At 34.5% G+C, this 26798-nt stretch overlaps 1 protein-coding gene across 1 annotated transcript in view; it reads right to left on the bottom strand.

Moving 5' to 3' along the window:
- LOC140147303 (calcium/calmodulin-dependent protein kinase type 1-like) overlaps positions 1 to 26798 on the bottom strand; it is a 169088-nt gene that overhangs the window by 22556 nt on the left and 119734 nt on the right. Inside the window, 5 exon segments of the mRNA XM_072169081.1 lie at positions 184 to 262; positions 14849 to 14961; positions 16853 to 16979; positions 16982 to 17051; positions 20692 to 20830. Of these exon segments, the coding sequence (XP_072025182.1) occupies positions 184 to 262; positions 14849 to 14961; positions 16853 to 16979; positions 16982 to 17051; positions 20692 to 20830 (528 nt within the window).

The following is a 26798-nucleotide window of genomic DNA, read 5'->3' as shown; positions in this document are numbered from 1 at the left end:
GCTTTAACCATTTTCAGACTAATGACCCTTCGGACTGATTGCATCTCCATAATTATAGTCTCCTGCATGCATGTAACTATGTTGATCACTAAGCTACAGACTAGACTGTCCATCCACTGAGAGGAAACTTGAAGAGCTTCCATACATACTTGGAGGAGGTCTGGCAGATGATAAAGTACTTACCATGGATGTTGTATTGCCTCTTGACATGTATATCTTGTGTTTGGGTTGACATCCATCAAATGTGAGATGAAATCTTTGGCTGAAAAAAAACACAAGCAAAACCATTCAAAATGTTAGTATAAATTTGACCTGGAGTTTTAATAGCAATCCCATTGCAAGATGATGACGTACAAGCAAATTCCTCCAATTACATGCTAACAAATCTCACCACAACCTGCAATACATCAGAAGTACATGCTGTTGGATAGAGCATTAATGGATGTAAAAACATTTTAGTTGTGAATTCATAAAAATATGAAAGGGTTACAATACAATTCTTTATTAAATTGGATTTGGATGGAACAATACCCTGATATGCAAAGAAAAATGAAGGTCTCAAAATGCAGGTTTAATAATGATCACACTTGTAATGAAAAAGTTCAAGCGTAAGTAAACTCCTTGTTCCCATTTGGAACAATAGCGTTATCACGTTCATATCATATTACATCTATAATAAAAATTTGAACATCGTAACCTCCTTGAGCAACTAGCATTGAAGTAGTTATTGAAACCAGCTAAAAACTTCCATTCTCAACCCCTCAAGTCTTGAACAGCAATCCAAACAAGGATAAGAAAAGACGGATATCAGGAGATAGGGAATGCAAGATGAGATGTATGCTTTTCTACCAAGTAGGCTTCACATTGCAGCAGCAGCAGCTTAACTCCCTGAGCACTACCTGCCGATCTAACATTGCCACTGATTGGTCAATTACATGATATCTTCAATTTAATCACCAATCAGAATGGAGCTTTGCAAATAATCCACCCTAATTTTTTTGCATGGCAACATCGTTATTCTAACGATGTTGCTGATTGTGCCAACTGATAACGAAAACTTCTTTTTGGCCAATCGGCAGGTAGTTCTCATGGGGTTAAACATGCAAATCAACCTTGCCATCTTCAAAGGCTTTGTCTGTCACACTCTATGGGTATAAGGCACATTGACAGTTATTTTAGCAGTGATGCCACTGGGATTTTTTCTGGAATCTGAAAACAATAATCATGTCAAGAGACCGAAAGTGGGCACAAATATTTCAAAAAGATCTTAATCACCAGTCACCACCATAATGGTGAGTTCAGATGCAAAAATATGATATACAGCATTTTAAACATTTTGAGATACAACCAACATGTGCCCTATTATACTGGCCTTAAATTGATTCATAATAAAATGAATATTAAATCTGTTCATTTCGACTTAATTTTTTTTTCAATAGCAACAGTAAATTGAGTAGTAAAAAAGTAGTACATATTTTTTCTTATGCAGCTGGGGCACTAATTATGTTCTGTTATCCTGCCGTTTCTGCTTCTTTATACTGTCAGCATTTGCATTTGCTCTAGCACTCTCATGCTTTCATAAATTTCAACCAAACTTGCTCTTAAGCATCACTGCCTGTGACTAAACATGTCACATGCCAATTGTGGGTCAAAGGTCACACAGGTGTCATAGGGGTCAAAAATGTGATGTGCAGCTCAAAATGCCTCTTCTCACACGAATTGTGTAGGACAGTGACACTACTAGCACACATGCATTGTTATAAAATATTGTCAGATTTAGGGTCAAAGGTCATTGAGGGTCATTTCCGCTCTGAAACAAATACCTTCAAAATGCTTCAGCTGCAACAAATAACATACCGTAAAAACTCGTTAGTTAGCATATGTGCTTACTATCGAGCACTTTTGAAAACATGAAATTGTTCAAAAGTATTGCGCTTTACCAACTGAGCTAATGGGGATGAGACACACATTTGCAGGTTTACTTGTTTGTATATAACTATGCGTATCGATGATTTGCTCAAAACCCTTTACACTTTTGTAGATGGGGCTCTTCATGTTTGCATGTTTTGAAAGTGCTCGATAGTAAGCACATATGCTAACTATCAAGTTTTTACGGTAGCAGACTAGCACACATGCATTGACATTACAGTGGCTTTGGGGTGTTCATAGATTTGGGGTCAAAGGTCACTAAGGTTCACTTCCGATCTGAAATGAAATAGGCTACCTTCAAAATGCGTCTTCGGTCACAAATAACATAGCACAGCGATGCAGCTTGATGCATTATGCATTGCTATTCAGAATCCGTGTCTGGTGTTTTGGGCCACAGGTGACACAGGTGACACAAATGACATGGCTGTGTTTGTGTTATGTGACCATAGTGTTTCTCATTATTATTTTCTTCATATTTGACACTTTAAATGTGCCCATTTAAATTTGCCAATATCTCATATTAAAAAAATGTATACATTTATATATCAGTTCTTGCATCTTAACTCTTTACATATTGCTGACCAGGCCATGTTGGTGTTTGAAATAAATGTATAAGCTTAAATTATAACTGTATAGTTTTATACACAAACTATTATGACTATTTACTTACTACGTATTTACAAACTTTCAATCAAATCATTTAGTACACTCTTATTTTCATAGGATTTAAAATAAATCCAACAGGGCTATATGCAATGGCCACTTCAAATATGGCTTCAAATTAAAATCTGAAAAATTCACTTCAAATCTAAAGATCTGAATTTGAAATATTTTCGATTTAAATTTAAATCCACATTATTGCTCCCAACTTAAAAACTTTGGAAATTTCATTTAAATCCTGTGAACGGAAAGCCATATAGACTATACAGCAATATATCTATTGCCACTGTATTAAACAGAGGTGTGATTGCACTAAACAAAAAATCATTAAAAAGTTTATAAAAACAATCCTGAAATGCCATTTTTCTATACTTTTGCACAAGAAATCCTGAAATCAGGAAAAATCCAAGGAAATCACACCCCTAGTTTAATGTTGCATACAATCTTTACATACTAAAGTTGCGAATAGCATTGGTAATGTTAACAATCAGTAATAGACATAACAGATCTGAGACAAAATATATCAGAATGACCTGTGAATTACAATTCCCAATCATCATCATTATATTGTACAGTTAAATCAAAAGAATATAAATATGGTAAAATAAATTTCTTTTGAACAAAACCAGGTTTCGCCTACCATGGTCGATAGGCATCATCTGACAGAATAATGTCAGTTGATCCAACCATCTATCAACCATGATAGGCAAAACTGTCAATGGTGAGTAAAATATTCTGTTTTGTTCAAAAGAAATTTATTTTACAGTATATCTACAAACATTGATGAATCTATTTAGTGAATATAAATACACAATCAAAATAATTTAGAATTGAATCTTATCTTTTCTTTCCCACTCTTATTCACAGATAAACATCAAGATTCAGTAGCAGAATATTTCATGTTTGAACAGATCTTGTTTCATCCTCTGGGCACCATGTAATTTATTTCTTCAGCTAGAACTTATGACGTACACCAACCCCTGAAACCAGAGTCTAATTTTCCCTGTGCTCATTTTGAAAGCTGTAGCTTTACTCAATGGCTCCTAGGGGTATTTGGTTCCATCTTCATGAATATATCATTTGCAACCAGTTTTTGTGAGACGAATACCATTCATAGGTAAATTTTCATCTACTTAGAAATTAACTTATATTAGCCAACTTCTACACATATTATTTGATAGCATATCTATAATATAATATTTATACAATGTATAGAAGTTATCATGTATATACATTTTTGGAAATGATATTATCAGAAAAAGTTGTAAAGCAAGTAAGGTAACTGGAGAAAGGTTGAGTAAGCAACCATAATGTGTACTTCCATATTTCTTACAGATATGCTGTCTACAGTAGATAGCTATATGTTATGTCACTAACTGATGTAATCATGATGGTAATGGAGCTTGAAGAAACCATGCAACGATGTGATTTGTGGATTCAGTAATTACTTGCCAAATTGATATGCATTACTGTTATGTTTTACTACATGTTGTGTACAGAACATTATACATGTATATACTGTAACTGTACATAGCACAACATGTTCTGTTTTGTTCATATATTTCCCAATGCTTCCTACAAAACCAAGTGTGTGATTTTTGGGATATGGATCACAATATATCCAGTGAAAAGCTTTTCAAATATAGACAGTATTGTGCTATCTACTGTAGATAGCACAAAAATCATGTGGTAAGCTATCTACAGTAGTTAGCTGCATAGATAGACATGGCATTGACAAAATTAATACATATATTGCAATAATAAATTCAGTCATCTAGGGAATTATTAAAATAAATTTCCTGGTGTTTTGTTTACTGCATGTTGATAGCCTCATGAATGGTAAATATAGTCTAACTTATAATGTCTACAACATAGATAGATTCATAAATGATTAAACATACATTGCACTATACCAACTATATGACATACAAAATCAAATAGCTTTCACATTCGAGCATCGCATAGTGCAGAATATGCTTTGAACAGGAATGCAGTTTACACATGTCCCAGTCTTACAACATTAGCTAGCTGATTTAACCTTCAATAAGCAACTCCGCAAGTGATTCCATACCGTAAAGTTATTTGATTTTTTTCATATATATCACATGTCTGCAATAAGGATATAATCACAGGAGCAATGAGAATTTCAAACCATGTGATATGTTCAATGTGGATGATACTCTATCCTCCCCTATGTAATGTCACACTGTACCTGTGTTATTCCAATGAACATATCACAGGTTACATAAACAGGTTAAAAATAGACTTGTGTCCCTACACATGGATCATTGATCACCTGGTTGGATCAATGATTGGCACGTACCACACACCTACACATCCCTCTTGGAAAGAAATGATATGATAATCAGATATCAAAATAAGACAAAACTAGAACTATGGTAAGAAATAATTAAAGTCGGACAAAATTTTAGCTTAGGCTGTGCACATTCTCTGTTATTTTGATAGATCATAAATCTTAATAATTTGTGATTGATGGGTGAAAGCTTAAAAGGACATTTGTTCCATTGAAAGCCACACCACTTTCTTCAAAATTTGGTATTAATGTGACCCCACATAGGCCTATGTATGTACATCTAAAAAAGGGTGCAGTGATTTATAGTATGCTATGCACAGGCACAACACTTAGACGTTGACACACAAGCATCAGCACACTTTACAAAAAAACATGGTAGTTACTTTGTCAGAACTTTTCAATCCTAGACACACATACCATCCATTATTATAGTTTGTGGAAGTACTGATGAAATGTTGCAGGGATTCCAACATTTTTAGCAAAACTTGTTCATTGTTATCGTCTTAAAATGTTGTTGCAACTGGGGCTTTGCATTCTATATTAAAAATCAGGAATACGGCATATTATTATATCAACTCCAAAAGAAATTCAGTTGACTACCTCAAGAAAGTCTCTAAAACATTACTTCAAATTCACATTTCAAATGTGTTAAATCTAGAAAAAGATTTGTGCCCGAAAGACAAATGCTGTTATTCTTATATATTTAATGGAGCTTAGTTATATAAATATCTTTCAGGCCAAACTATACACAATATGCTACAGAACTAGTTAATAACAGTAGTAGTGATGGAATATACAGGATACAGCTTGCTGCTTGCAGTATAAAAGATAATAAATTGAATTTAGTTAACTGTAGGATCTCAAATCAGATTAACGCCTGGCTAAAACATCCCCAGGTATGGCTGGAGAAATCAGAACAATGGTACAGCAAACGTTCAACTCAAACCAATCCAAATTGCTATCAATATAGTCTGTTATGAATGAGAGTATATTCCATGCTTGTCAGGAAATGACATACAAGGGGGTGGCGGACGATTTGGAAAATCATTCAGTTGAACCCCCCCTCTCACCAGAGTTTCTTTACCAGGGCAAATACATGTACTACAAGCATTTTGCAACTTGAATGCCAATAAGGGTTAATTTTGGTCCGAAACAGGCCTAGAGGGAAGATACACACCGCAAAGTACTGGTCAATTTGTCGTGTTATTTTGCTAGGAGGCAACTTCCTCACGGATCATACACCAATGGTGTTTGGATGAAAACACAAATTTGAGGATTGGATTATGTTTGATATATCTTGTGTACTTGCAGATTGAATTCAAGTCACATCATTAGATTTACAGAAATGCAGTGGCTTCCTTGGTCAATCCCATGAAAGAGTTGATGTCTTTTACATCTAACCGATGATGCACAATAGGTTAAAGGACCTTGATATTTCCACACTTTATTATGTCCCTTAGTTCTATGTCCCTATAAGAGTTAAAGAACTTCATCACTTGCATCATACATGACTGAACTATGTCATTTCACATCTTACAATCTCAACATTATGCAAATTATATGGTAAACAACCAACCATGATTGGGCATTATACAGCACAGATCTTTCACTACTTTCATTTGGGATGTGCATTTTCAACTCATTACCAGCAAAATACATTCAATCTAAGCAGCTTTTTCTACAATTCTCAAAATGCCTGCTCCCATGTCACATAAAAGTGTTAATTTGAACCACCTATCTTAATTTCAGAAGCATTTAAATTTGGTAAATTTCACAGAATGCTTCAATTCCAAAAGGAAATGCCTCAAACATATTTATCAAGAGGGGTCATAAAATAGTATACTTACGCAATTCTAGAAAATAAATTGCTGCAGAATATGAAACTTTTTTGTACAAAAAAATGATGTTAAAAATATTACAGTATTGTTGCTGATATTTTTGCCACACTGTGAAAAGCCTCAACAGCTAGTGATCAATACTTGAGCAAGCATTTCATAACAATCGCTCTGTGATTTTCCCTAGAGCTGTGTAAAGCTCAACTATGTTTTCACCTGTATCATTTCTCTATTTTCCTGACTGACTGAATGACGAGTTAAGGCGACACTAGCCAGTATAACCTTGTTTTGTTAGCCTTTTGCAATTTTTGATTATGAGATTCAACTTTTTTTTGACAGAAAACACCAAACTTATCTATGGAAAATATATCTGAAAACTACCAATTAAGAAAAACACCATCACATACATACTATATAAGTTCAAAATTGCTGTTTAAGTGTTAAAAAAAGGTTTGACCTATATCTGATTTGAAAAGTTGCAGTCTGGAGTTGCTAAAAGCCTGTCCATCACCTATCAATATCCTTATTGAGTCTTACATGAGTTATATCATCAGGTTATTCTAAACCATCATGAATCAACAACCTTACACAACATATGCAGGATGAAGCTTAAATAACAGTTCGTGAGCATCTGTTACATTTTATCTACCTGATGTGTAAATTATGCAGTATCCATCAAAAACATACCAAATAACAAAAGCTTATTCAGGATATCCTGTATAAGCCTAAGCCTCTTCTTATGTGTATAGAATATTCTGCTGATTTACCATGTACAGTCTCGCCACATATTTAGGGATGTCACAACACCTTGAATACTTAAGAATATATCCAATGGTATATCTGAGAAATCATCTCTTGCAATTGGAAATTATCTAACTAACTCCATGCTAAAATTCCATTCAGCTTATTTCCATTCTACCAAACACATCATATCTGATACAAACTCATGACCGCTTTGAATGAGTATCACTTTACATGGCTTTTTTTGTGTCCTATTAAGACATGCATGTAAACGCTTTGTCACTTCGGAAAGCTTAATCGTTCTCATTTATCATTAATTGTTGCATCCACACTCCAGAGATAAGCACTACTTACCAAGTTCAACCTACATAGTATTCTACTCATGGTTAGATCAATGTTAAGGATTTATCAATTGAATAGCCTTGAAGAACTACAATACTGACTGGAAGACATGAAAATGTCAAGCTATAATAGATAATAGCCTTTAACATTTCAACAGCTCAAAGTAATGTCTACCGGTACACTCAAGTATTGCTAAATCTCGGCATGATCGTTTTTCATATCTTAAAAGTATGTCAGTCAAAAATCTTGTGTACCCTAGTTAGACGGCTAATGAACTCACATGAATGTTAAATTGTTCTGTTAAGTTCACATGCATTGAACTATGACTACCATATTAATTAACAACTCCAAGATGATATCGACTAAATGAAATCAATTTTGGATTTATATGGCGCATTTTTCCAGAGGTTTCAAAGCACTGTAATTTTGTTGCCACTGGTGAATCATCAAAATCAGATTGCATCAACTAGGCCAGTAGCAGCCGAATCTGATGCAAACCTATCCGCACTTAGATTGTAACATCCACCAATTATCTGTGCAGCTATTCAAGTTCCATTGGGTGAAGGAAGTTTTTGATAACCAAACAACTAATCACAGATTTTGACTACATATGAAAAGATTTAGAATTCCAAGAAATTTATGTAAAAAAAAAACCAACATTGTCCATAATACCTGCAAGTTTGTTAGGAGTTTTTAAGAAACTTTCCATACAGTGAAATTGAGCTAACCGGAAGCCTCAGCACAAATCCAGTGAGATTATATTAAGTACAGAGCAAATCCTGCCCAAGACAAACCTTCAAGGCAAATCTTGTTTGGTGTCATCTCGATTCGTCAGATTCTAGGAAGCACCGAGTTTCTCTTGCATTATATGTCTTTGGCGTGCATGGATTTGAATAACAACCACATGTGAATGACGTGGGGTTGAGGGTTAGAATACACAAGATGCTCGTTCAATAGTTGTGATGCACTTGAACTATACAAAGGCGCCAGACTGACTGATGAAATTGTAGTGCAATCAACTCGTCAGTTGAGTTGAAATTTGTTTATCTAAAATCTTCAATATGTCCTATACTTGATGACATCAAATATAATATGTGCACTTCATACCAGCAACAAAAAGATAAGCGTATTATATTTGAAAAATATGTGCCTACTTGTTTGAATGATATGCTGAACTAGTGATGAATGTTTATTTAGTACATGTTAAAAGTAAATTTTGCATTTCAATTTGAACATCTGTTGAGAGAGCTCTGAAGAGTCTAAGTCTAAATAAACACCTTGAGGCTACAAAATTTCCAGCTGTGGACGTAGAATAAAAAAAGGGAAATAAAAATAGTTTTCTATCAAATCAGTACATGATGCACATATACATATGCATATGAACACGCATCGACACCCAGTATTATACACATGCACATGAACACACAAACCTTCAAACTCACCCCTACTCACACAAAAAAAAATAAACAAAACAGTGAAAAAAAACCTCTCAGACTCTCTGTCACAAACACACCCCAATACAAAACACACCCAAAAAAACATAGCCAGCAATACCAGAAAAACAAAATGCAAAGCAGGCCCGTAGCCAGGGGGGGTTCGAGGGGTTCGATCGCACCCCCTAAAATTTTCACACAAAAAGGAGAACATGAGAAATGTGGGCTAAATTGCCATTTTAGCATAAAATTGTTATTTTTACAAGCTTATGCCATGCATTTGTCCTGCTAATTTTAGGATCAGTATGTATGTGGAAAATAAATGATGACTTATAATGCAATAAATATAGCAGAGTAAATTGGCTCTGTGTCTCATCTAGATTTGAAGATTTATTAAAAAACGATGACCGAGAAAGCTTAGTTCAGAGATGAAGGAAGTGATATCTAGGCCTAACATATGAAACTAAGAAAATAATTGATATTATTTGTGATGAAATAACGCACCTGATTTGCAACTTTTTCTTGTTTTAACCGCGCTAATTTGCCTATTTGCTATAGTATATTGAACCCATATATTCCTGATAATAATGTAAAAATAATGCACCAAATGCCTTCAATTGGGACTTTATATTTCAAAATTCGTCAAATTATGAGGGGGCACATCCCCTCACCCCCTCTTGCGCCTGATAGGCAACTTTTTCTTGTTTTAAACGCTAGCTAATTTGCCTCTGCTATAATATATTGATCTTATATATTCCTGATAATGTAAAAATGGTGCACCAAATGCCTTCATTTCAAGGGGACTACATTTTCAAAATTATTCAAAGTCTCAGGGGAATATCCCCCTCAGACACCCCTGTGCCTGATTTGCAACTTTTTCTTGTTTAACCACGCTTCAATTTCTGAGGGGCACATCCCCTCAGACACCCCCTGCGCCTGATTTGCAACTTTTTCTTGTTTTAACCACACTAATTTGCCTCTTTGCTACAATATATTGAACCCATATATTCCTGATAATAATGTAAAAATGGTGCACCAAATGCCTTCAATTGGGACTTCGTTTTTCAAAATTCTTCAATTTCTGAGGGGGGCATATCCCCCCTCAGACACCCCCCTGCGCCGCGCACTTGCGCGGCGCCATGGCCGCTATGCGCCATTACTTCCATCATTTAATAATAATTAGGCCTACCATAAATCTGAAAAACGAACCCCCTAACTCAGAGGGCTGGCTATGGGCCTGCAAAGATGAACCCCAGATGAACAAGAAAACATCTCTCTTGCCCTCTTGCCATACACAAAACAACCTCAAGTCATTCAAATCAACAAAATAATACTAAAAGATTAAAAACTGTGATGCCAACCATATCCATATATATATATTCCCAAAACTCAAACATAAAATTGCGGTTAAGAGATGCATATCATTACCATACCCTGCTGAAACAGATTACTGGAGCAAAAAAGTAAAAGTTTTATAATATTTTTATCTATTTACTCGAACCACCCACCAGTTTTACTTAGTGAGAAGGATGTTGAGCATCAGTACACATTATGTCTATGGGGTAAAACCTAAACCCAAGTGGAGCCTGTGGGTGTATGGAGTAAATACATAACAACTTTGTTGACAACCAGCATCATAATTATTCAGCTACACAATCCAAAAGTAGTTCAGTTCAATTTTAAGAAGGTATGCCTTTAGCAGGAAGGATTGATGATGATGATAAAATACACCTAAGTTGATCTACTCATAATATTAATACAAACATTAAGGCATGATATTTCATGGCAGATTTCATGTAACAGATATGGATGACAAACTAGCAACATATCCTGATAATCATCTACCCAGCGATGAACATTCAGTAATGCCATGTAAGACAACACTAATTATAGTTCTTAATCACACTATGAAATGTAGACACATTTGCTACTCTTAAATAACATATTCACTATGCAAATAGAAAAGATATTGATTCTTATCATGCAATACAACTAATCTGCTCTTTTTGAGCATAGCGTCTTTCTCAAGCACAATGCTGATATTTTTCCAAAGAATAAGGTTGATTGTTCCCATTTAATTTCCACTGGTAAATATTGCATACTTCCTGTACTGCAAATGGGCCAATCTTCTTGGACTACTCAGTAACTTCTGCTCACCATGCTGTCCTATTCACAGCAAATATTGTGCCTATATCACAGACAATGGGGAAATCTACAGGGGACAGGGGAAAGGCAATCCGCATTAATGTCTTTCAATGTGTACTTTTATGGCCTGCATCTGAACAGGTGTTCTGAGATACTGTACTGTACAGAGAACGCTCTCCGCGCAAAATCTTGTAATGCAACTCTAAAGGTGCACTATGGTTTTGTGTTGCATGACGTACATGTGCATGCTACAACTGTTCTCATAATGTTGCACCACTCACACTGTTATTGCATGAAATTGGCACCATTAATCAAGTCCACATTGAAATGGATCAAAACCACATTAATGCAGATTAAATATCTCATGCAGATTCCCTCATTATTACCTCCTGAAATATAAAGTGGTGGGGAAGTAAAAAAACAAAAGTGATGAGTTACATCTTTACAATATATATCATGAGTATATATGGTCTACTTTTAGGATAAATTACATGGCAGACATAATTACTGCCACATTTAGTAGGACTTCTTATAAAGCTGTTTATTTTTTTCTACTATTATTGCCCACTTCAAAAATTCTGCACATGATATCCATAGTAACATATCCTGATAATCATCTACCCACAATAAATGCTGTGTAAGACCAGACTAATTTTATTTCTTAATGACACACTTGCTCCTCTTATGAATACATCTTCATTATGCAAGCGGAAAAGCTATATTTTCTTATCATGCAAAGCAACTCATCTGCTCTATTTGAGCATAGCATCTTTCTCGTGCACAAGGCTCATATTTTCCCAAAGAATAAGGTTGATTGTTCCCATTTAATTTCCACTGGTAAACATTGCATATTTCCTGTACTGCAAGTGGTCCAATCTTCTTGGACAGTACTGCTGCTCGCCATGTTGTCCTATTCACAGCAAACATAGTGCCTATATCACAGACAATGGGGAAATCTACAGGGGACAGGGGAGAGGCAATCCGCATGAATGTGTACTTTTATGGCCTGCAATGCATCTGAACAGGTGTACTGACATACTATACTGCACGGAGAACGCTTACAATCAACACTCTCAGTGCAACAATTACTACATCTTGTAATAAAGGCGCGCTATAGTTATGTGTTGCATTACGTGAATGTGCACGCTACAACTCATAATGTTGCAACACTCACACTGAAATTTGCACCATGTAGCTAAGTCTACATTGAGTTGGATCTCAATTGGATTACATTGATACGGATTTCATATCCCATGTAGATTCTCTCATCATTACCTCCTGAAATATAAAGTGGTGGGGAAGTAAAAAACAAAATGATGTGAGTTATACATCATGTAGTATACGGTCTACTGTCAGGATAAATTACATGGCAAACATATATTACTCACCATATTTGGTAGGACTTCGTAAGAGGCTGTTTAATTTTACTACTATTATTACCCATTTCAAACATTCTGCACAAGACATCCATGTCGAAAAAGAATCCTTTGAAGATGTTTTTAACAACTCACTCACTCCAGAAACAATCAAACAAACACATAGTTCGTCAACCCTATTCTCTCTCAGTTAGACATACTGCTAAAGTTTAACATAACTATACTGCTACACAAACTAAAGCAAAAGAAAGTAAGGGGTACTGAGAAAGCATACGTAATATACATCTTCTTGTCATGAAAAAGTGTCTATACTCCTCATTGACTTGTCTCCTCCATAAGTTAGTGCAAATCACCATGAACAGTTTGCCTTGACAGCAGCCAACAACACTATAGTCGATATTAAAGCACATCCATTTCCTGACAAATGTTATTTCCTGATGTAGCAAATTTCCTTTTTTAACACTGTGGCAATCTCTTTTCAGGCAAACCTAATCTTAATGTTGTATTAATTAAAGCAATACATTAATACAAACTTGCAAAGGGGGCTCAATTATCTTTAAATAGGGGAAAAGCAGCTTGCTGCATTGACTTTAGTGACTACAACTGCATGACATCTGCTTAGGGGCTTGTTCAGTAATGATATACACTGCAAAATAGTCCTGGCAACATCACAAAACAGTCTGCTGATATTAATTTTGAATGAGAGTGCTCTAATTCTGTCTTCAAGACAGGAAATACAAAAGACTCTGCATACAATTCATCACTACTGTTCCTCATCTCAACCATGTCCATTTAATACCTCATAAATAAGGCATATGTACTTCCTGCAGTCGGTTTCATATCAAATTCAACTTTCATATAAAATCAATCTATTACACCAATTTCTTTTCAATCATCTTTTGTTGGTAAGTGAAAAAGATCCTTTGTTGGAGAGATGGTGCATAATGATGATTTCACTTGATTCAGAAGAGACCTAGTTTTAATAAATTGACAATTTCATGATGTTCTTGCTCAAATACAAACTAAATATAAAAATTATGTGACATGATCAAGGGGAATGAGTCACATGTCGGCCCTGGTCGAAAATGAGTTTTACACATGTTTCTTAAGAGGACATTTAGAGCTTCCAGAATCTGAAAACCCCATGTTGATACAACGTTTCTTTGTGAAGTTACATCAATTTATCAATCGCTGAAAACAATATAAAACAAAAGAAATTTAACACTTTCTTTGCTAATATCTCAAAATCAATATTAGCGACATCCGACTCATTTCCCTTGATCGTGTCACATATTCAATAACACACAAAGGGTAAAATTGTACTCAATACTAATTTAAACCATCCATGTGATACATAAAACTACATGTTGGATTATTTCTTGATAGTTTTAAAATAAGTAAGATGATTGATGAGGCACTCAAAATCAGCTCCTGACTGAAATTGGAGTATCCAAAATTAGATTGTGAGATTTAGTCCCTAGTTTTACTAGAATAATTTATAACCTAAAACCTTATCAACCATATTTCAATGTGTCAAATTCTATGGCATGATTTTTAACTCATGATTTTGGGTTAATTCTTCATAACAATTTATCAAATTGATAAATCTGAAACAGATTTACTGGGATCTGTATTCAAGAAAAGTAATTGCATAATACTGGGCACAATTTCCCCCTCCCTATGGTAGATAAATCCTTACAATGCATCAGGCAATAACCACACACCAAAGGAGAACATTGAAAAAGTAAATGGTTTAATCCTCTCCACACTGGTGTCAGCTGCAGACGACAAGTTCTGAATTTTCTTTAAAAATTAAAAAATTTCAGAATTGTGCATTTTTAGATACATATTTAGAATCAGACTGAAAAAATGCATTAAAACAAGCACAAACAATCCTAGTATCGGTTCAGTGGTTCGTGAGATAGCTCTTGATATTTTGAGAAAATATCTCAAAACTTTTTATGTTGAAGCCTATGGCAAGCACACAAAGCAGTACACAAATTTGAAGTCCATAGAGTTGGATGAAATTGCACCCAGTGTTATTTACAGTGGAAGATAGAGTTTTGTACTTACCTGAATCTGAAATCTCGTCCCAGTAAGGCGAATCAAATTCATATTCCCCTTTCATAATCTGCCCAAAGAGATTTGCATCACATTCATCATAAAAGGGTGGGTAACCACATAGTCTGCATGATCAAAATAAATTCAACATTCAGTTATGTTATTGTATTATTTAACATGCAGCTGCTGAACTTGACACAAAAGGAAAGTACTTGCACACATATTTGGAAATTCAAAAGAAAAATTTGTCATAGACAAATTTCTGGGCTGTCTTCGGTATCAAAACGGATGAGTTTATACTCCAAAGGTTAAACATCTCAACAATTTATGTTGTGAGTATTCAACTATGATACGATCAGTAAATGGAGGCCACACTTGAATTTCACCTGTGAAATTTCTCCTGCTCTTCATTCTATTTGTAAAGTTTGTTAAGGTAATTTCAATAGCATCACATTTTGTTGTAAAAAGCATATCACTTATATCTGATACTTATCAGTCCTGTAGATCAAAATAATTGTTAAAACTCTTTTTTGTGGCATAAATGTGTATTTCTTGAAAAGTTAACAACAGAAAATAGTTTCTACATAACTTATAACAAGTAGGTTTATGTACTATATTCAATTAACGCATATCTAAAACAGATAACAAACACGAAACTAGTCTTGTTCAGACTGCTAAAATGTACACGTGGTTTTCAAGATCTGTCTGGATACACAGTCAACTTCATTGCATACTACTGTTCCAGCACTGCACATCCCATGTGAGGCGTAAGAGGGATTTCGTTTACATGTATTTGGTTAAAGATACAGACATATCCACAGGTCATGAGCATGATGGCATACATACATACATAAAAGATGCATCGCAAGGTAATTCTTTGCATCCTTCCTACTCTAACTGTAGTGTAAAAATCAGTGCATAATTAGACAAAAAGATAGAGGCTGCCTCCTCTTATGAAACACAGCAGCAATACCTGCCCGGAGTACATGCTCATCTTTTACTCTGAATTTCTAGTGCAAGCTTTTCATCTATAACATCCTCTGCATTCATTTTGTCAATGATAAAAGGCAGAGGATGAATACAAATGTCATGGCATGGAGGGTTTAACCCCATGAGAACTACCTGCCGATTGGCCAAAATGAAGTTTTCATTATCAATTGGACCAATCAGCGCCATTGTTAGAATAACTTCACCACGCAAAACAATTGGGGTGATTTATTTGAAAAATCTCCATTCTGATTAGTGATTAAAATGAAGATATCATGTAATTGACCAATCAGAGGCAATGTTATATCGGCAGGTAGTGCTCAGGGAGTTAATAAGGGTATGGTCCTTGTAACTACATTGCCCTACTTTATAAGACGACGGTGAGACTAGACAAACACTAGTAAGTGAATTGGGCAGGAGAAATGAGCTGCTAGTTACAAGGGCAAATTGGCAGAACTGGGGAGGTCAGAAACTGTTCTTGAAAATAAAATAAGTTGTTGACTAAACTTTGTTTTAACTCCAATTTGGTAGTGATGTAAATGGGTGTTTCGCTGGTCGCAGTATCAAATTGTGTGCTAACCTAACCACACAAAGCATATACATGCATACAAGGGCGGTTTGTTGGCACACTTCATGGCAGGGTTTGTCAAAAGCACTTACATGACATCACTACCGAACTCAAGGTGAAATAAAGTGCACATGCAGGCAGAAGAAACTTTTAACTCATCATTTTCTGGATTTGTAGGACTAGGAATTTTAGCAATTGTACTAACAAGTCAGCTTGGGAAGGGTTTTCCTTGTATGACCACACATGTAATGTACAAACACACCCCTATATCTTGCTGATTACATCAATTCACTGCCGTTGTACATGTTAGTGCACCTTAGTTTCCATTGGTTACTGGTTCAAGACTGGGCTCATACACCTACTCCGAATTATGATATGCCATAGGCTTTGTGTTGTGATCATTTTGATCAGTGGTTCATAACAAAGATTCACAGATTTTATAGAAGTACTAAAAAACTTACAAAATATATGAGATGACACCAATGGACCAGACATCGATAGCTTTACCATACGGTTTCTGTGCAAGAACTTCTGGCGCTACATATCCCGGTGTGCCACACGCCGTTGACATGTCCCCTGAACCTTCCATTTTGACAAACCAAAGTCACTTATCATTATCTTGGAATCTTCTTCTGGACTGTAGAAAAGTAGATTTTCAGGCTGTGGATAAAGACATGGAAGGTTTGGAAAGAGTTAATTGATTTAATTAATGGGCTTCTGTGTTAATTGAGGTAATTGTCAGGAATTTTACGATTGTGACACAATCAGATTCACCCAGGCAAGTGGTGACAATAATTGTTAGATTAGGATACAGTTAAATATAGGGAACAAAACAATAAAATACATAAGGAAATTGATTATCTCGTAACTTTGCAAACATACAAGTACACTGATATTTCAGGGTTTCATCAATAGTACATTTGGCTACTAGGAAGATAATAACTTAATTTTCAGAATTACTTCCTCTTGCCTGGTTGAATCAGATTGTTTCACAATTGAAATGGAAAAAGCATTAACTTTATTTATAACCTGCAATGCTATCATATTTACCTGTGATATGAACCACATACATTCAGGTTTACTGTCTACTGTCAGGTTTATTAAGTTCATTTAACTTAACATATCAATTTGTTTTATGAAATTAAAAATAAAGTTTGCACAAAAAACATGACATTGTGACTAAATCTTCAGTCAAATTTGGATGTGTTCATTGCATCAACTTGTTGCTTCTCATGCTAAATTCAATAAAGACGATTCTATTTTAACAATCAAATATACTGTAAGTACTTTTTATTCATCACCAATGAAGTGCAAAATGCAATCCTTTTCAAATAGAAGAGCATTGTCGTTAGATGAAGTGTACGCAATGAGGCATCCATGCTTGGAGACAGTTAAGTAGATTGTTTCTAATCATTTCTCTCTGTGAGTTAGACTATGCCTTAGTCGATTTTTGATAAATAAAAATATGTTATTATTTAATCATGATGAATGCATTCAGTTGTACTTTAAATTATACTGATGTTTATTACAGTTAAATTATTCAATAGTAGGCCAGAAATTTGACCAACTCATCCATAGACAACTGTGTTAAGCATGTTAATTGCAATCCAAAGTAAGTAGTCCACTTGGGAAGCTAACAAACAGAGGGAGTAGAGTGACTAAAAGGATCAGATGTGGTGGTCTATCAATTGTACACAAATTGATACAAATCAGAGTTTTATGCTTAAATAAAATAGCCAGAGTATGCACAATGGGCAAGTGGACTACGGAGAAGTCCATCTGTGAGTAAGCTATTTTTACACTGTAATTATGGAAGTGGCAACTGTAAGATGGATGGGTTCCGTAACGGAAATTGCCAGATCATGATCTACAAAACACAATTGATTACCAAGGTAAAATGTCAAGGTCGTTGGATGGGTGGAATAAGAAACAATGACTTGCTGACTTAATATAGTTAATTCCTTGCTACATAAGATGATACAAATAAGATTATCATTGTATCAAAAAGCAATATACATGAATCATAGCAGCTCTATTAAGGTCAAATATTACACCTTTCAGACCACTCGCAAATAAAACGCAAAAATCTTTTTTATATAGACCTACGCAACCATATTTTTTTTAAACCAATATGACACTATTGTTGTTCTTCTCTCTGCTGAGAACAAAATAATGAGCAGCTCAACTACAGTAGGAATTCCAATTGAATGAGCGCAGCCTGACATAGCGTGGCGTTTTTTGCGTATACTGCACGATGTACGCCAGCGTGGGCAACTGCGTTTAGTAACACGGACGTGAATCCAACCATGCCAAAACACAAGTTTGTGATTGGTTAGCATTGTATCCAAAGTTTGAAATACGCAAAATACGATCGCACTTGGATCAAGCACAGCTGTTGAAAGCTGCATTCATTCAATTGGAATTCCTACTGTACATGACTTTTTACATGTGAAAATATCTTTATCTTAACGAATATTACTTGTTATGTGCATCAAAAATGATACCTTTACCACAGACAACTTTACATGTAGGACCCTAATCTGTTGGTACATGCCCTATTCGAACCTAGAGCAAGTGCTGAACTGAGATCAAAAAGAACAATAATGCAACCTACACAAAGTGCTGTCTTGTGTTGTTTTTAATCAGCATTTCTATGTTTATTGTAAATTTCATACATCCATATTTCATTTATTATATGAACATGACCTTTTAAGATCATATTCAACCTACAGAGTGACCCTCCATAGAGGTACTTCATTGCATTTATTTAGCAACATACCGTAAAAACTCGATAGTTAGCATATGTGCTTACTATTGAGCGCTTTTGAAAACATGAAATTGTACCAAAGTCCGGCGCTTTATCAACTGAGCTAATGAGGTTGAGACACACATTTGTAGGTTTACTTGTTCGTATATAAGTATGTGTATCAATGATCTGTTCAAAACCCTTTACACTTTTGAGGATGGGGCTCTTCATGTTTGCATGTTTTAAAAGCGCTCGATAGTAAGCACATATGGTCCTGTGTCACAACCTGGGGTACCTTTGTGTTACATAGTAAAAAAATGAAATGGTTCATACATTTTACCTACACATCTCATTTGAAGTGGTTCATCCTTCTGAGCATTTTGACACCTTTTTTATGAAAATCGGTTAAAAAATGAGAGAGTGCGGGCAAAAACAATCACAAAGTAGGGAGGATGTAACCCCACCTCTTTTTTCCACATTTACAATCATTCTGAGCAAGTATTGGTCTTTTAAATGAACTTTTGTATTTATTCACTTGGTTTAGATGTCTGGGAGTTCATTTAGACATTTTTTACTAGATTCAAATTTTTAAAGGGGTTTTAAATCAAATTTACAATATGAATCCCTCCCCTAATCCTCCTCCCCTAATCCTCAGCCACCCTTGGCACATTTCATGCCAAACGTCATAAGAAAATAATTGAAAAATATTTGAAAACAGGATAAAAACATGAGTAATATAGAATAAATTAGCCTCAATTTAAGACCTAATTGAATCTTCTAAGTGAAGGAATACTCAAGAGACAGTGTTTTGAAATCCAAACTGCACATCAAAATGTAACAAAGCCACCTTTTTGTGTACCCCAGCATATGGCACAGGATCATATGCTAACTATCGAGTTTTTACGGTATTAATGCATAGATCACAAGGTAGCTTTTAGATAATGCATCTTGCTCTAGCAGGAGACAACCAAAGAGATTAGACCCAAAGAGTACCTACTCAAAAAACATGTAATGATATGTGACACAATCTGGTCCATGGGGGCCAAAGGTGGCAAATTTGAAACTGAGATAAAGGCAAAAATATGGAGTAAAAAACAATAAAATACATAAGACATTACGCATCACAAAACCTCATAACATTAGAACCAAGTATGCTAGACCTTTGGTGGTTTCAGTATATGATAGCCTAATGTTACTACAAGTTATTAATTATAGTAACTCAGTTTTCAAATATGCCTCCTTTGGGCCCCATGGAGCAGATCGTGTCACATATGGGAAATCCGCGGCGTTATCCGCCACATCAGTTGTTGCTCATGGATGGCAAATAGTGTACTTCCGATATTTATCGACAAGAGCCCTAAAAGTTTGCGCAATAAGCAGACATTTTTGGCAAACATTTTACATTCAGAATGCAGACAATCACACTTTGCCATCGCAAAGCGAAATTATCCAGAGCTACACTGTAGGCCTAGATAGTATTTGCCTTCCATGATTGACATACAAACGTGGCAGCAGCGGAACTCTTTGGTTCTACCTCATTGCATGACAACTTACCTTAAGGTCTCTGTGTACAATGCCTTTATCATGTATGTATTTCATTGCTTCTAATATTTGTTTTATGATTTCACTGGCGTCTCTTTCTGTGTAACTACCCTTTTCTACAATTCTGTCAAATAATTCACCACCTGACACTCTGAAAATAGAAAAGAAGATAAAAAAGGTATGTTAATGGGAATCATATTTTCTTACAAACAACTTAAAAATAGAGAAACCCGGGAGAGAAACCTACACTGATATCAGACTCTGGTTGTAATAAATTATCACATATTCCCTTTGTGAATCCTTTTGCTTGTTAATGCTATTGCTATTGCTGTTGATACACTTGTTCCCTATGGAAGACACATCCTTAATCTCCCACACATACAGGGAGTGTGAATTTCAAAAGGAGTTTCTGAATGGGTGACTCCATTTGAAATCTAGACCCCCTGTGTGAGAATTTTGAAACATTAACATGTCATGTCTTCCATAGGGTATAGGGGGTATATGGATTTCAACTGGAATTGCCCAATATTTACACGCGAACCAGGCTAGGATGTTGAAAAAAAAAAATCAAGAATCAAAGTAAAATATAAATTTTGTTATCAATATTAAAAACAAAGGGAAATAAGTAGTAGGCCCTAATAATAATATTTGTTAATAAATTTCCATCAAAACCTTACGAGACTTCTACAAGAACTCATAATAACGTCACAACTAGCAGAAATATCAGTTTGTTGACCCTTGTGACATCTCATAAAATAAGTGTCATCAATGACAATGCCAGCCACATTGTCATCTTCCCTTCATACATTCATATAGAAATCCCTGGATAGAAACCTTACAATAACAGCAGACTTATTATGTGTGAGCAGCATGCACAGTACCCAGAACCAGAACCAGACATTGGTTTTTATCCATCCTCCCACATCCACCTGTTGAGTCCTTACATCAGGTCCCTCACCCCTCCTCACACAAAACACATGTCAATTTATAATTGAAAATGCCATATTTTATAATCAAATAAAAATCATCACTACCTGTCCCCTTGTGGGTGCATAAACTTATTTTATTTATAGCATCACTTTGTATCACTTTGTTTGTCATCCCACCAAGTAAGTGTATTATTTTATCAAATGGCTAATCAATCAAATAAACACAATTGAGCCAATCCAACTATCATAACATCTCATTTCCTCTCTTGAATGCTTCAATCATCTTCTCTGAGGCAGACTCTTTCTAAGAAATATTTACCAATAACTGCGCATATTACGTCTTTGTTGCCATGGTGAATATGCATTTCCTATCACCATAGTTCCACTATAATCCCTGTTATACAATAAATACAGTTAAAATTTCACAAACCCTGAAATTCAATCTCTTTGAATGTTAAATTATAGTGGTCACTGAATTTAGAACAACACAACAGATATTGGTAATCAGTGCTGTATTTCTTGAATAGTTTTTTTTAAATCTCGATGACATCGCAAAAATTTGCTGCTCAGGTTGAAGAGACAAACAATGAAAATAAACAACTCGGTTCTTAGCAAATCTTTGTTTAAAGTAAAACACACATCTGTTGATTCCTAAATTAATAATAGCTTATTGACAATACAAAACACTTCAGGGTCTAATTTAATTTGGCTCCACACACACAATTTTAACATAAGTTAACATCTAATTATGGTATCCAGTTACTCCACCCAAAAATGTAATTTTTAGCATTAGTAAACATGAAATTATGTTTAATAATGTATAATAATTTTTAATTATTTCCTTGGAATCTTGATTCTAGTTATATTACTCCACCCAGATATATGCCAATTTTAGCATAAACAAACATCCAATTAAGATTAATTTTAACTTACAATGATAAATTTTAAGTACTTTCTTGGAATTTGATTGTAATTATGCAAAAGTGGCTTTGATACTTTTTGACAAAACAGCAACTTCAAAAAACACTTTAAGTACAGCAAAACTTTCAGATTTACATTACATGCACTTGTGGATTGTATTAAAAATATCAAACACTCAACATGAAATTAATCAATCTGTTCCAATGGTTTTATTTCCATGAATGTATTCATATTTCCTATGTTAAATTTAGAATGTTAAATCTAATTTTGAAACCTGAATCAATTCAAATCTTTGCCTAGATGTTATTAAAGCAAAAATTTTCAATTTTGAAAGTTTAGTGCTTAAGGATAAAACCCCCACCTGCTATGCAATGCATATTATCATAGTTATAGATTTATATGTAAAAAGGGTTTTATAAATCTATTGGGTTAAGTAATGTATCTGTCATGATGCAACCAAAGACTGTAAAAGAACTTATAAACTAACGCTATACATATTTGTACCCACACATTTAAGCCACATTTCTTTAAACCCTATCATTTTGTAAGTGCTATCCCAATAAAAAACCTCTTTCTATGCTTCTTGGATGAGAAAATCTTAACAGATCAGGATCAAAATAGATTAAAAATGTCCAGCTGCCTCATTAGCTCAATTGGTAGAGCATTGGACAGGTTTCCTGGATGATCAGTGTAGTGTTTTTCATTACAATGACCATCATGCCAGTGTAATTTCTCTCCACACAACTATCATTCATGTTGTGTAGAGAGAATCCAATCATTATTATGTTTGTACCGGTTTGAATCTTCAAGTCAATAAAAAAGATTGACAAGATGGCGATGAAAAGTTCAGACTTTTTTTCACAATTTGTTGTATATAAGATCATTCAACTGCAGTCACTCCACAATAACATTTACTTCCACATAAGTACTTATTCAGCTCAGTATCAAGTAAATGTCAAATGAAACATGTATTTTGTGCTGCACTTTTACTTCATGAAGTAAGAATCTAAAAAGGTTAAAGTTATGACATTTTCCATACTGAATTGGCAACAACACTTTTAAGACAATATTGGCAAAGACTGAATCAACAAACACATCTGTTGATGAATATCAATACAACAGCATTGGTAATCACTTTGCACAATGCTATCTACTGTAGATAGCAGAGGATGCATATAAACATAAAACCTCTGCATTTAATATTCAGCTTAGTATCACTTTTATTACACTTTTGACACTATATCTGCAATGATTGAATCAACAAAAACATCTGCTGATGAATATTCAAGACCCAGGATTCAGGATCAGTCCAAGAGCACTGGTAATCAAATTTGCACAATGCTATTTACTGTAGATAGCAGAGGATGCATTAACAAAAAACCTCTCTACATAATATTCAGCTTAGTACCACTTTTATCACACTTTAAGGGGTACTATACCCTGTGGTAAATTTGTGACTATTTTTGCATTTTTCTCAAAAAATAATAACACACTGGTAACAAAAGTTATGTATAGTATTGGGGCAAGGGCTCCAATTACTACACTGAAATTCCAGTAACTCAAGACAAGCGGTTCAGCATATATGATAGGAAATGAGGTACATCCTAGCGGTACCTTATTTCTTATCATAAATAACGAACCACTTGTCTTGGGTCACTGAAATTCCAGTGTAGTAATTGGATTCCTTGCCCCTATAAAACACATAACTTTTGTTACCAGTGTGTTATTAGTTTTTGAGAAAAATGCAAAAATAGACACAAATTTATCGAGGGGTGTAGTACCCCTTAAGACTGTGTCTGCAGTAATTGAATCAACAAAAACATCAGTTGATGAATATTCAAGATCACTACATTGGTAATCATCTTGCACAATGCTATCTACAGTAGATAGCAGAGGATGCATAAACACAAAACCTCTCTACATAATATTCAGCTTATATCACTTTTATTACACTTTAAGACTGTGTCTGCAATAATTGAATTAACAAACACATCTGTTGATGAATATTCAAGATCAGTACAAGAGCATTGGTAATCATCTTGCACAATGCTATCTACAGTAGATAGCAGAGGATGCATAAACACAAAACCTCTCTACATAATATTCAGCTTATATCACTTTTATTACACTTTAAGACTGTGTCTGCAATAATTGAATTAACAAACACATCTGTTGATGAATATTCAAGATCAGTACAAGAGCATTGGTAATCATCTTGCACAATGCTATCTACAGTAGATAGCAGAGGATGCATATAAACAGAAATTCTCTGTCAATAATATTCAGCTTAGTATCACTTTAATTACACTTTTAAGACAATATTGGCAAAGATTGAATCAACAAACACATCTGTTGATGAATATTCAAGATCAATACAAGAGTATTGGTAATTACATTGTACAATGCTATCTACAGTAGATAGCAGAGGTTGCATATAAACAGAAATTCTCTGTCAATAATATTCAGCTTAGTATCACTTTAATTACACTTTTAAGACAATATTGGCAAAGATTGAATCAACAAACACATCTGTTGATGAATATTCAAGATCAATACAAGAGTATTGGTAATTACATTGTACAATGCTATCTACAGTAGATAGCAGAGGTTGCATATAAACAGAAATTCTCTGTCAATAATATTCAGCTTAGTATCACTTTAATTACACTTTTAAGACAATATTGGCAAAGATTGAATCAACAAACACATCTGTTGATGAATATTCAAGATCAATACAAGAGTATTGGTAATTACATTGTACAATGCTATCTACAGTAGATAGCAGAGGTTGCATATAAACAGAAATTCTCTGTCAATAATATTCAGCTTAGTATCACTTTAATTACACTTTTAAGACAATATTGGCAAAGATTGAATCAACAAACACATCTGTTGATGAATATTCAAGATCAATACAAGAGTATTGGTAATTACATTGTACAATGCTATCTACAGTAGATAGCAGAGGTTGCATATAAACAGAAATTCTCTGTCAATAATATTCAGCTTAGTATCACTTTAATTACACTTTTCAGACAATATTGGCAAAGATTGAATCAACAAAAACATCTGTTGATGAATATTCAAGATCAGTACAAGAGCACTAATATTAATAATCATCTTGCACAATGCTATCTACTGTAGATAGCATAGGATGCATAAACACAAAACCTCTGTATATAATATTATGTGTTGTACCTTATGTATATATCCTGGTTGTCGTTATAACATAGAATCCATTTGCATTATGTTTATATTGGGTGAGAAATGATTTGTTTTGCATGTCTTGAAATTACTTTTGGTGAAATTTTTTCACTTGTGATGTGGCCTGTTATCTACTCCATGTATTCATTCAGTGACTGTGCACCAAGCATACTGTAACTAAGTCTTCCAGTTCTTTGGTGACATTGAAAGGGTTACTAACACAGGGGTCAAATGCTGCATGCAAATGTCAAAGAACTCAGTAACTAAAATAAAAGGCCCCTTTCCTTATCTGACAATGATGACTGAAAAATAATGATTTATAACCCAATTAGGCAATTCTATCATTATATAACCTTTGCATGCCTCACCTATAAGATTTATATACTGAAGATGCTCATTTGCCTTTAATTCTCTTCACGTGGGTGTCGACTGCAGACGACAAGTTAAAAAAATTCAAATTCAAACATTTCAAAATTGAAAAATGTTCATGACCATATTTGGAATCAGCATGAAAAATGCATTAAAATGAGTACAAACAAGCCTAGTATAATATTGGTTCAGTGGTTTTTGAGATAGCTCTTGATATTTTAAGAAAATATCTCAAAACTTGGGACAGATGGTTAGCACGCAAAGCATTAATACTATAACACCCACATCCTCCATTTACTGTTGACATCAGAAATAAGCTATACTTGAAAGAGCCAAGTAATCCTCATGTAAGAACATATCAACAAGACTAGTTGTATACAAAGTTTACAAACAGGGCTTAGCAGAGATTTACTGACTTCAACACAAGCTACTGGAAATTGCTTCTTTTTAATAACATGGCGGTATTGATATGCCAACCATGGAAACAATATGATAAATATTCAAATATCATGCTTTTTTTTGCTCTCCATAACAACAGTATGCCAATTAAAGACAAATATCCACATAGCCCCACAGATCACTGTGTTCCTATAATTTTGTAGTCCATTAAGAATTTTGGCATTCAATTTTTAAACAACAAAAAATGAGCAAAGATAGCAACAGAAAAATAATGATAATAACAAAATAATGAAAAAA

This window comes from Amphiura filiformis, chromosome 3 (genome assembly GCF_039555335.1).
Source record: "Amphiura filiformis chromosome 3, Afil_fr2py, whole genome shotgun sequence".
Lineage (NCBI taxonomy): Eukaryota > Metazoa > Echinodermata > Ophiuroidea > Amphilepidida > Amphiuridae > Amphiura > Amphiura filiformis.
The sequence above is the reverse complement of the archived record's forward strand: the minus strand, read 5'-3'. Positions and strand labels throughout refer to the sequence as shown.